The sequence below is a fragment of the Brassica napus genome, chromosome A6 (assembly GCF_020379485.1).
Source record: "Brassica napus cultivar Da-Ae chromosome A6, Da-Ae, whole genome shotgun sequence".
Taxonomy (NCBI): Eukaryota; Viridiplantae; Streptophyta; class Magnoliopsida; order Brassicales; family Brassicaceae; genus Brassica; species Brassica napus.
Genome location: NC_063439.1, coordinates 1084724 through 1098209, shown reverse-complemented (window position 1 = coordinate 1098209; position 13486 = coordinate 1084724). Strand labels below are relative to the sequence as shown.

The following is a 13486-nucleotide window of genomic DNA, read 5'->3' as shown; positions in this document are numbered from 1 at the left end:
TTCGATGATTGTTACAAAGTTTATGAACACACACACAGTAGACATCAAAAATGATGATAAGGATATTTAGATAAATGGATCTATGTATAAGAAAATAACCAGAGCCTGAACAACATAAACATTTTTATTAAATACTTAAATACTTAACTTCATTAAACAGATCATATTGTTATCTGATTGGATCTGGAAATAAAAAAAGTCTTCCCGATACATCAAACCATCCAAAAATTTATACTTGATAACATGAAGTAAAAAAGGTTTTGTATGGTAATTTTGAGCAAAACCGAGAATGATTTTTCAAGAAAAGAAAATAGAGATAGATCAAGTAGAAGACATATTACAGAGTCGGCTTGGAGTTGGCCGGAAATTCCACCGCCGGTGACTCATCCGATGATGGCTAGACGGCATCAAGGCTCTCTTTAATATTTCTCTGTTTCCGTCACTTGCTCTCCTTATCAGCTTCTCTCTGCTGGGAACAATATAACCGTGCCGAACGCACCGAGCCGAGCCAGGCCGACCTGAACACGTGCAAGCCAGCCTGGTCCTTAGACTCGACCCGTGATTTCTCCGACCGGTTCGGTTCAGTTCTGCTGCCGGCATCTCTAGAGCTTCTCGTGGTGGGAATCTTCTTCTTGTAAACTGCATTACTCTCTGTCTATAGAAAAAATAACTTTGTTATTGGTTTGCATGATTTACATATATATATTTATAAGAACAGAAGACCGTTTCTTACAGAACAAAAAGTGGTTATATGGTCTGGATTCAAATATGACTGGCTTTTTCTTTTTCTTTTAAGATCCTATAGTTTAAAATATTGTAACAAAGGTGTATAATAATTACAAAACTATGGTTGGCGATGAGAAGGAAACTTAGAGAAAAATTAAAGCTTTCACATTTCTGCCAACTAATCGTATTAGCTGTAATGAAAAGAGTAACAACTAGCAACACCTTCTTGGCTTTTTTTCACTTCTTTAGTCGTTTTTATATTCACTTTATTTTCTTTTATGGTTCATATTCGTATTTTCTTATTATTCAGAAACAATGGTTTTTTCCTTATATTGGCAATTATGATCACCAGTGGCCAAGCCATGCTCTAAGGTATGGGGACATGTGTACCCACACTTATTTTTATGAATAGCAAACACTAAAATTTAGTAAGTTCAGATGGTAAAAAGAAGCTTGTGCACCAATTTTTTTCTAGTTTCGAACCTTTATATAAGCCTTTTTTTATAAACAATGGGTGTTTATAAACAATGGTGCGTGCACCCATTAAATAAACAGTCTAGATTTGCCCTGATGATCAATAACAAGAAGTTAAATCAACTATATTTCTAATTTTGTGCGCCATTGGAAATGTCCTAAAAAAATATAAAATTCTTTCAAATCACCAAATATCACTTACAACATAAATTAATTCTATTATAGAGTTGAATTTGTTCCAATAATTCATTATATAATAAAGTTACTCTATAATATAGTGAAATATAGAGTAATGTTTGATTTTTCACTTTAAATATATACTGAAAAAAAACAACATTATTTTATATTTCACTCGATTATAAAGTGAACCATTGGAAAAAATTTAACTCTATAATAGAAATACAAAATTTTGTGTGAAATATAAACAAAGTTTTCGTCAACACTATTATGCATATGCATTCATACGCCCATCATACAACACCATACACATTTTTCCTATTAACTTCTTATCTACAAGCTCAGTTTGATGCTTATCACAATATCCAGCAGGTTTCAGATGTTTCGAAAGTCTATTGGTTTTCATTATCTTTATAAGCAATTATGAATGATTATCTTATTCTTACCTCGTATATTAATATAAATATACATATTCAAATTAAAAAAAACTTCTTTTGTATTATTTTTTTGACAACACAAACTCCTTTTGTCTTATTTTGATGTGGCAAGTCATGTGTATTTATTATTGAATGTAAATTTTACTCGATAGTCTCTGGTCTATAAGTTTGAGATTTTAAGAGCAATATATTATATGCATGTCACCTAAAAGAACAAACTTCACCGTGCAATATTCCAAAATCAGTGGTTCTGTGAAAGTTGAAACTATCGCAATCAATACATAAGTACAAGATCATCTAAATATTGGTTATACTTATTCTATCTATACATAATCTTTTAACCAAAACGAGATGGATTTGCATGGCGGCAAGGTATTGTATAATTTGTATTTGAAGTATACATTCAATGTCTTAACATACGATTAATAATCAAGTGGTAATAGATTAGTGTAGTTGCATCCTATAAAGATTTGCCTTAGAAAATGTTCAAAATGATGTCTTATTGGTTTAGGTCATGGAAACTCCTTCAACTTGAAATGAAAAAAAATACTTCTATCTCATCTTAGATATGTTTTCATTCATTTTACCATCTATTAAAGTATTAAATAATGCTCTTAGCAAATAAACTCCCACCATTTAAGACATACGACGGCATAAATATCTGAATTAAAAACACACTAATATCTACAACTGTTATTTATATTTACATGCATCAATTTATACAGTATACAAACATGAAACATCTACTATACGTTTAGTGAATAATAATAACCATCATAAGAGGAAAATAAAATTAATTTGTATCTTCTATATGTTGCCTCATTCTTCACCTCTCTAATCTCTTTAATCTCCATCTTTCTAACCCTATACAATAACCAATCAACCGTAACCAATTTCCCAAATTACTCAAACCGTATACACAAATCTTCAAAATATGTAAACCGAACTCATTCTAAGTTCGATTTCTAATTTTCACAGCGAACCGACCGGAAATAATTACCAATTCAAACCGGTTAAATGGTACGAGGTCCTGTCTAAACCATCCCCCAAAACCCCACCTTGCTGCTGCATTGATGACGGCGCTGCCACTGAAGAGACCATGTCAGAACAGTCTCCAACGCCGCCGTTAAACCTCTTAGCCGGATCTTGATCCCAAAACGGCACCGGAATATTCGGTTTCTGATTCAATCCAGACGACGATGCAAAATCGTGATTCATCGAGTAACCGGCTCCGCCGCCACCTCCGTCGTATATATCCGCCGGGTCGTTGTTATCGGAGAAAACCGCCGGGAAAAGATTCATTCTTGAAACGTTTTGACTGGGAACCGACAGAGGAAGACGGTAAAGATCATCATCCATCAGCATGTCATGATGAAAATGATGATGATGATCCTTATCGTTATCCAGATGATGATGAAGATGATGTCGGGATGATGTACTGTTGTTTTTCTTGTAGATCCGACACAACACCCAATCATCAAGCTACAGAGTTTTAAACCAATCAAAAACAACATCAATCCCTATAAAATAATAATTAAAAAATCATAGTAATAGTAATATTATAATAATAATATTATTTACCCGGAGAGAATTTTTCTTGTGACCAAAGTCACACCTGAGACTAGGTTTATTATCGGCTAAGCGATATTCATGCATGATCCAATCTGATTTAATTCCTTTCGGTGGCTTCCCAGTGTAGAACACGAGAGCTTTCTTGACTCCGACTTTTTTGTTACCATCTCCGGTTGAAATCACCGGTTTATCTGTACCGGTCGCTTTCCAATAACCGGAAGTAGCAGCTCGGTTCGGTCTAGCTCCGTTTGGATATTTCCGATCACGTGGACTGAAGAAGTACCACTCTTGTTCTCCGAACAAAGCCTTCTCTGTAAGAATTTAGACAAGCATAAACTAAAATGGTCAGGAAAAAAACAAAAGAAAACAATACGGATCTGACCGGTTTGGTTTTGGTTTAGTTTACCGGGAAGTTCCCATGGATCGTGTTTGTAGAGATCGACGTCGGCGATGATGGCGACTGGTAAAGGAGAAGAGTCTGCTTTGCGTTTGAGGTAGTGGATCACGAGTTCTTCGTCGGTTGGGTGGAATCGGAATCCGGGAGGAAGGTTTGGCTGCGGCGGCGGACCACCGGAAGAATCTGTAGTCTCCATAACCTGCATATATTCTGATCTGATTTTTCTTTTGAGAGAAAAAAAAAAGGCAAGAGAGATGGTTGACACTTTGCTTGTGAGAGTCGGCGTTAAGCTCTCTTGTATTTTAAATGGATGCATAAAAAAGCCAAGTATGAATGGTTTTTATCCACTGGAATCTTTTGTACGTACACCATTGTATCCACATGTATTTATACAATAGTTTTTTTTAATAATTACATATATTATAGTTATGATATTTTATTAATTTATAACATTATTGATAAAATAATATATTTTTATTCGTGATAAATAATAATTGTTTTTAATTTTCTATGTTAATTAATTTTTATCTATTATTCTTTTGTTAAAAATATAAAATTTTAGTCTATGTTTCCAGTTTATAATAATACATATTCCCCATAATTCAGCCGGTTTAAGCGTGGTTTGGTTTGCACTTAAAAGCAGATAAAGAATGACGACATTTCGACACATATACAATGTCTGACTAATCATGGCGAATCTGTTTAATTACCATACTAAAGTACATAAGGGTAAAATCAGATCTTTTGAATTAGATAATGACTTTCTTAACCATGCATTATAATATGTGTTCAGTGTTCATATAAGCTCGAAGTGCGGCTCGACACGAGCGGCCATGACGTGGAATTTGCGATCAACAACGATAGCGATACATTTCATTACATAAAATACATAAATGTGTTTGTCCTTTTACTAAATTAAAATAACACAAAAGTCATTTTAGAAAGTTCACTATTGATTTCGCCTGTTGTTTTCCTCTATTGATGTACCTACTTACATTTATACAGCTACTCGTTAGTTTTACATGAAAACGCCACTGAACGCTTAAATATTAGTAAGAAAATTATCAACCACAAATACAAATTTTTCATGAAATTAACCGTCGGAGAGACTGAAAAAGAAAGTTGATGATGAGTAGTCTATCAGGTAATATATACTGACACTATTGAAATTGGAAACACTTTAACTTGTATAAAACAGTGTCAAATTTTTTTTAACCCTATAAGTTAATTTCTGTAAATTAATAATATTTTCTTTATCTAAACCATTTTTAGGCCAATATTATAGATAAGGAACATCGTTTCCAGAAATTGTTAAAATTTAAATTTGACAAATCTTGATAATGCTACAAAAAATAGCAAAATCACTATATTTTATGTATGGACATTACCAAAACGCATGCCTGCCAATAGTACCATGTTATTCTGAGTATGAGTCCAGTCGACAAGTGGCAAGCCGTAAAAGTCGGCCATGAATAATGACATTGCCACACAAATGTAACAAACGGATGATGTGGAAATGGATGGCGGGTTCGGTGTGGGAAATTTCAATAAAGCATTTCTTACGTTTCAGATGTCATCTCACGCTTTTGTTATTAGTATTTCATCGTGTGACCACTTGGAATATTATTTTATTATCATTATATACATATATAATCACCAAAATTAGTTCCTTGTAGTTTTTTTGTTATTTTTTTTGCCTAATTGAATTTTTAAATATGGAAAATTTTCAACTCAAATATCTATAAAATTATGAAAATAATAAAATAGAAAATAATAATAGATAATATGTAATATGTAAAAATAAAAATTAACGTGCGGATATTTTAAGTAATAAGAATCCATTTTTATAGTTTTTTATAAGATAACTATTCAATAGAATACTAACGAGAAACTATTAAAATCAGTTTTCAGATTTGAGATATTCATATATTATTTAATTGTTATATATTTTTTTTGGTAAATTAATAGCAAAAAATATACAAAATTAAATATACAAAGCTATGTTTCGTAGTTGCAGAGTTGTAGGCGATTTCAACAAGTGGCGGTTGGTTCTACTGCTGTCGTGAGATGGTTTCTTTATTTTCGTTTTTGCTTTTTTGGTTATCTTGTTTTTCGTTTTTTATGTTAAGTTTAATTTCGTCGACGATGGATTTTGAGAATCGTGAATTTTATGCGGTGGTGGGTTGTTGGATACTTGAGAAGTTAGGGTGTTAATCTCGTTTCACGATTCATATATGAGGAGTCAGGTCTAGAATATGTACCCCAAACCTTCTACATTTATCTTTTTTTTACTTAGGCGGAGAAGTTGTTTCCGTCGAAACTGCATGGTGATTCAAAGTTCTTTGGAGCGAAGGCTTGAAGTAGAGAAAGATTTTTCTACAGAAAGATCTTCCGCCATTGTGGTTTAGGTTTCTTACGATGTATCGGTTTCTAGGGCTTCTTGGAAGTTGCCTCACTTTGTAGGCTCATAATATCTATATGCAGACTTTAAAAAAAAACACTTGCAATAACTTAAAGTGCTTTTGTTGTTTGATCTACTAATATAAACAAGAACCAACGTCTGTTTAAATATTATTGTTATTAGTTGAAAAAAAATATTGTTATTCCATATAATATTGTCAAAAGCTTTACATATTTTAGACCTGAGGCGTGTTTTAAACTAGCAAATTTCCTTGCAAACACATAGTCAATAGTATATCTTATTAACGTTTTTGTAAACAAATTGCGAGTAGTTCAAAAGACAATTGAGTGGTGGCAATACACTGGTTTTGTTTACCACTGAAAGATAGCGAGTATATTATCCTTTGCTAAAGAGTATTATCCTTTTGCCTTCAAACTAATTAATTTTGTTTACCATTCATCATGTTTGATTTGACGTAACACAAACTAAAGGTAAATAAATCAAAAAGATAAAACTGATGAAGAAAAATAACACGTTTTGTTTCTAAAAAGTAAAAACCATAGAAAGATATCTATAGTATGCGACAAGTATAGTCAAGTTTTCCACCGTCAGCTCGCCAGCTTTGAAAATGTGAGATTGTTAGCAAATTAAAAAGAGATGAAGTAATGGTGTATTGCAAAAATGTGAAGCCCTTTCTAGCAACAGAAAAATGTAGGGCCGTATTTTGAATCTTAGATTCAAGAATATGTATAAAAAGGAATCTCGCGGTATATATGAGGAAATTCACTCATTTTCTTGCCCTTCCTTTTTATTATAATATAAGTTATCGATAATAACATCACCAAATTAAAAGATGTTTTTAACATTTTTACAGTTCTCTAATAAAATTATTTCATTCCCATATTTTAGAAGAAAATAATGTATAACTCATTATTTTATTATTATTATGAGGAGTTTGAACCTTAGAGGAACATTATCCATGATATTGGAGTTATTAAACAAAAAAGTATATATAATATTCTAATATATAGTGTAAATAAAGAGGTTAAAGTTTAATTAAGAAATAAAAATTGAATCAATAGAGAATTGACAAATTTTGGACGGGTTTTTAAAAGATTTGACATCTTATTTGAAATCTCTATTTCTTTCTCATTTTTAACCATTTTTTGTGTAATGGTGAAAATTCCTTTTGAAAACTTCTAATAGGAAGTGTTCTTAGATCATAACATTGTCTCTGGTCTGGAACATATTATGAAAGTCTAGTTCCGGACCAGAGAATATATTCATTTATATTATAAAAACTTAATTCTGGACCAGAGACAATATTATGATCTAAGAACACTTCCGATTAGAAGTTTTCAAAAGGAATTCTCACCATTACAGTGTTTTCATCCGATACAATGTAAAACACTTTTCCAATTTCGGATTATGCACACAACAACACCAACATTTACTCTTTTAATCAATGGTATACCATATGTCCAGTGGTCTTTCTGTTAACTAGGGTCGTAATTAATGGTCCTAGCAAATTGTTTTAATCAGATGGATATACCCGACAGTAGGATTCGGTGCTGTTTAATTACTTCATTGAATTAATAATACAAATATGTGTGTTTGATTGATGTCTGTCCAAATAGGTGGTTGTCTTTTTCAGTTAAACTATATAAAGATATATATTATTCATGAAAGCGTTTCTCAAGTACTTCAAAAAAAATTTTGTCAACATATTTACCTATACATATAACACCTTACACAGGTGCATAGACGTACATATATACGATACATGCATTGTCAGTACATACCATGCAAACATACATTATACATACCTACATACCTACATACTAACAATCAAACCATGCTAAAATAGCATTCGTTTCTTAAAGAAAATCAGACCTTATTAACTTTTGATGGTGAATTTGTTCACCATGTCATATATAATGGTATTATGGTAACCTAACTTCAAACTTTATTACTTATCCAAAAAAAACTTCAAACTTTATAATATGAACGTGGTCATCCTGGTCAGTTTCCCCATAATACAATACAAAGAAACGAAATGATCAGTGCTCTAATCGGAAAATGTGGTCAATTTTAACTTTTTGTATCTTTGTTGCTTTGGACATGTGATGATTTTCCTTTATTCTATAATTAGAAAGTCACTAGCTATATATCACATAAGTTATCTTGTAGTCTTAGACTCTTTAGTCCAGGTATGACTATGGGGGATGTATCTAATACAACATAAATGATTTCAATATGGTTCGGCACAACATACTCCTCAAAAAATTATCTATAATTAGTTTAAGAATATATTTTTGCACAACAAAACTTCGTCTAATATTGTTTTGAATGAATGTAAAATCCATCATTTAAACAACTGCTTTTTTACTGTGTTTGCATCCTTTGTTTGAAACTTTCACGAGGTGAAAGAACTAAAGAATAAAGTTACTCAAGAATAAATATATGTACATAATCAAATTTATTAGCTTCTTGTTGCAAACCAAACCATGAAGCTCCCGTCGCATTAAGTGTCACCAGAAGCTCGGATGGCTAGAAATTGGTTATGAAGTTGTTTGTCCACGAATCTGACCTAAGAATCACACACACGACATATTCCACCACACGAATTCGTATTTATCCAAACAAAATTATACTCGTTGAAAAGTCCGAAACTCAATAACTCGTTTCGTTTTGCTCAATACTTCAGTAAACTCTTTTAGTAAAAAAAAAAAAAAAACAGTAAACCCTAGCAAAGCTTTCTTATCCTTATAATAGCTTAATCAATTGTTTTTAGATCAACTAATATATTCGAAGATAATATTTTAAAGCTGTGTCCATAATGTAACCGTGTTCATCTTGGGCATAAAAGCTGAACATTTTATGACATCTTTTTGTTAACTATAAATATCTAAAATTAATTGGCCATAAGTGAGTTAGTACAAAGTTTTTATATATTACTTGTCTTTTTCATTTTTAGATGTGAGATCATTTCTCTAAGACGTTGTATGTTACTACGACTATAGAGGACCAAAATTCAGACCGTAAAATTAACACGCTCAGCATGCGTCACGCGTATGTATTCAATACAGCTAGGTACAGGGTTATGTATCATGTATGTCCAGAGAGTTAATTAAATCATTTTAATAAATTCCGTACTAAAGAATCAAATGGTTTCTTCTAGTCGGTGGGAATTTTGCTTTTGCTAAATCATCTCTTACTTTAGCTGGTTTAGGAAAGTGATTAAGGACCGTTCCTTAGTCTTCTGCTTTATCCGATATAATTAGCGAGTTTCTTCAACCACCGGATAATATCACACATGTGCAAATACCACAAAACAAACAAATAAATTTAAAACATTGTCTTGGTTACATGTATTTTTCGTGTATATAACCACAAATGTCATTTTTATAATTTAAGGACATTGCGTATATTTTGAAGCTTACCCACCAATTGATTAGTAAGAACTCTTGATTAATACGTAAGAAATACAATATACAAATGTTACAAAAAAACTTGGCAAAAAATTAAAATAAAATACGGTGATAAAACCTTAAATAAATCTTATATACCTCGTTGATCTAAACATATCATGTGAAATAGCTTTTTGTCAAGTAACATGATTTAACCCTTTAACAAAAAAAATCACGTAACATAATTCTATATATATAAAGAAACATGTATGATAACATTATACTCTTTTTACCGGAGCGTCGGTTTGTATACTGTTCCGATGGACCCTTTTGGGGATTTATATAATTATTATTAAAAAAAAAAGTATGACACTATACGCAATAAACATGCATATATATGATTTTGTTATTTATCGTTTGTATATACAAACTAGTTAGAATTTGGCTATGCATATCCTTCAGTATTCATGAAACATTTTATTCGGATTCCCACATAGGATAATGTGATGAGACTGAGTAAATAAACAAAAACATGAATCAATTTGTTTTATTTTTATTTTTTTGTTAAATGTGAATCAATTTATTTGTTATTTAGGTTTTGTGTTCAAAGTTAACATAATATCAGAACCAAATTTGTTGGTTCTGATGATGGCGGTGCTGGTATGGAGTCGCCGATCTTAAATAAGGTTCTAGTTCATGGGCTAAAAGAGTTTTTTTTTTATCTCAAAGCATGTTACGAACAGGGGGGGACTCATTTTTTTTTTGTTTTTAATAATTTACCTAAATTTATTTATATACCCCTAATCTATACAATGTGATCCACATTGCAAACTATGATGGAATCTAAAATATTACTAGTAAGAGTATGATTAACTCCGATTTTTTAGCCGGAGTTTTTAACTCATGATTTGACTTTTTTTATACATTTCGGCTAATAAACAGTTTTTGTATCTCTTATTTATTAGACGGTTTTTAGCTTTTTTAATTAAAATCTAAGAAAAATTAAGAACCGTATCTTATCCGAAGTTAAAAACCCCAATTAAGAGACTAAGGTTAATCATGGTTTAAGTTGTAACAGCTTGAAGCAACCTATATTTTCGCTAGTCGAACGATTCGTTTCTTTCTCTCCCCTGCCTTTCTCTCTTGCGTCCGGCCAGATTTAATTGAAGCTTCCGGTCGCGCGTCACGGCGCATGCCGGCACCAGAGTCGCGTCTCTTCTCCTTCGTTCTTCATTCGCTTTTTGATTCGTCGCAGTCTCGTCTCGCTCTCAGTTTTCTTCACGGTTATGTGTTGGCGGTCTCGTCGATGTGCGGAGAAATTTTTGGTTTTGGCGTTGTTCTTCTCATTTATGGAGTCCAGAGGTGGTGGAAAGAGTGTGTTCTTTGCCTCCTTAAGGTTTGTAAGACCTGCAGTTTACCCCGTTTAATATAATTTTCAGATAACAAAAAAAACATGTGAATATATTATAGTAAATTAAATATTAAACAACTAATTGCAATAAAATGCATGCAAACCAGCAGAGTCGATCGACAGGACCACAACCAGAACGTGTTTGAAACTTGTACGGTGTAACTTTCACTGTGCTCTGGTCAAAAAAGCAATCCACGTTGACCCATACGTGTAGTTTCATCTAACACATACACATTGCATCATTGATCATTCAAGTCTATATATCCCATAAGTCTCTTGATCTGTTGGGTGTTTACTAGTATACAAAGTAATATCGCGTTTAAAACGTGAAACAACCATTCTAATTAAGTAGCACCGAACAATATACCAATATGAAAATTCACTAAATATATATACGAATACAAAAGATCTACAAATATAAAGGTGACAGAAAACAAATGTACATCTAGCTAGAGATCTATGAGCTTGCCTCTAAACCCAAAGAATTGGAATCCAAATACATAACATTTGCCTCATGACAACAATAATAAAAACTCAAATGTCCTATTTTTATTGCGTCAGCATTCCATCATCATATATAACCAAACCCACCAACTTGCCCTGAATACCCAAACCCGACCGAGTCGATACCATAACCATTTTGAGCAAAACCAAAGTCGTCCGGGTTGTTAAACTCTTCCTCCATCTTCAGGTAGCCAGAATTAAACTCAAGACTAGGAACAACATGACTCAGTCCGAGTTCTGGACCTGAGTTATGCTCAACATTGCCAACAAAACTACCCCAATCGAAGCTGTTTGTATCCGCAAAACCGTTGAACCCGGTTTTCTCTCCTACGGTTAGGTCCGGTCTAAGCGAGGAGAGCCGGTTTGAATTAGCATACTGGAAATTTCTGTTGTCGGTCTCATGATGTAGTGAATCAAGAACGTCTTCAAAGTGAGAAGAAGATGACGTCGTTGATGAAGTACCATTGTTGCTAAGTTCTCTAGTACTCGTAACTACATGTTCGTAGGCTTGTTTTTGTGCGCTTGATTGCTTCTTGTATATTCTACATAGAACCCAATCATCTAACTGCAAATGAAAAAAAAATATTAATTAGGGATAAATCATAAAGATTATTATAAAATACTCCCTCCGTTTTTTTATATAAGTCGTTTTAAAGATATTCACGTAGATTAAGAAAATTATTAATTTCTTATATTTTCTAAACAAAAACATCATTAATTATTTACCTAACCACAATTGAACCAATAGAAAAATAAAAGATATATTACCATTGATCATATAACATTAATTACTAATAAATTTTACATAAAAAACCGAAAACGACATATAATTTGGAACAAAAAAATTTCTCTACAACGACTTATATTAAAAAACGGAGGGAGTACAATTTAATTATAAATTGTGATTTGTCATAACATGAAAATTGACTAGTTTTTAAGATAATTCGCATGTTGTATTGTTACCTTAGAGCTTCCGTTTGCACGAGAGGGTTCAAGGAGACGATACTCATGCATGATCCAATTGGTTTTAGTGCCTTTAGGTGCTTTACCGATGTAAAACACCAAAGCCTTCTTAATACCAACTCTCTTTCCTTCCGTCGAGATGATTTTATCCGTACCCGTAGCTTTCCAATAACCTGACCCGGCTACCCGGTTCGGTCTTGACCCGTTTGGGTACTTTCTATCTCTCGGACTAAAAAAATACCACTCTTTTTCTCCGAAGAGTGCCTTATCTAAAATCACAACCAAACCAAGAAAAAATATGAATATGTTGTTTTTTTCAAGAACTTTAAAATCGTAACGGTTTGGTTTACTTACTTGGTAAGACCCAAGGATCGAACTTGTAAAGATCGATTTCAGCAATAAGCTGGAGAGAAAAATCATAACCGGCTGCTTTTCTGCAGAGATATTGAACCATAAGCTCTTCGTCGGTCGGGTAAAACCGGAAACCCGGTGGTAAACTCAATTGGGCTAACGGGTCGGTTTCTTGGATACCCATCTTTTTCTTCCTCAACTTCTCTATGAGGAAACTATTGCAGCAAGTATGTGTTTTAATAGTATTATTATTCAAATATGAACGATAAGGTTTGGGTCATAAGCTACTTATTTATATATATGGAATCCACCGCTGCGAATTAACGTGTGTACTGAAACTGGGGACCCACTTTTGTGCTTATCTCTAAACACTTTTGAATCCTGACACGTGTGTCAGTTATATCGTCGTAATTTACGCAAATCCCTTTGGTTCATTGAACCTACATGAGAGCATATTTGGCTCTTCCTCGTACTATTTGTATGTTAGGTTCTTTTGTCAGTAATATTATTTATTTATTAGTGTTCACTAGTTTGAGAAGTATTTTACTATGAAAAAGTAATAATTAAAACGATGCTAGTTTTTTTGTTCAAAAACTAATGTATTATGAGAAATGATTTAGAATCTAATGTTTAATTGAGGTTTCTTTTGTATTACTACTTTAC

General features: G+C 32.6%; 3 protein-coding genes across 3 annotated transcripts; all 3 read right to left on the bottom strand.

The window, feature by feature from the left end:
- Positions 1–102: 102 nt before the first annotated feature.
- On the bottom strand, positions 103–645 carry LOC125610071. The gene has a single exon (XM_048781771.1). The coding sequence runs from the start codon at positions 643–645 to the stop codon at positions 322–324; it is 324 nt and encodes a 107-aa protein (XP_048637728.1). The 3' UTR covers positions 103–321.
- Positions 646–2497: 1852 nt separating this feature from the next.
- LOC125610070 (NAC domain-containing protein 18) lies at positions 2498–4139 on the bottom strand. The gene is made up of 3 exons (XM_048781770.1): positions 3793–4139; positions 3396–3697; positions 2498–3296 (listed from the first exon to the last, which is right to left on the bottom strand). The coding sequence occupies exons 1-3, from the start codon at positions 4097–4099 to the stop codon at positions 2811–2813; spliced, it is 1095 nt and encodes a 364-aa protein (XP_048637727.1). The 5' UTR covers positions 4100–4139; the 3' UTR covers positions 2498–2810.
- Positions 4140–11468: 7329 nt separating this feature from the next.
- LOC106422525 (NAC domain-containing protein 19-like) lies at positions 11469–13007 on the bottom strand. Its single transcript, NM_001316302.1, is given in 3 exon segments — positions 11469–12074; positions 12473–12741; positions 12827–13007. Coding segments are annotated over 3 exon segments (948 nt in total). The 3' UTR covers positions 11469–11576.
- Positions 13008–13486: the final 479 nt, after the last annotated feature.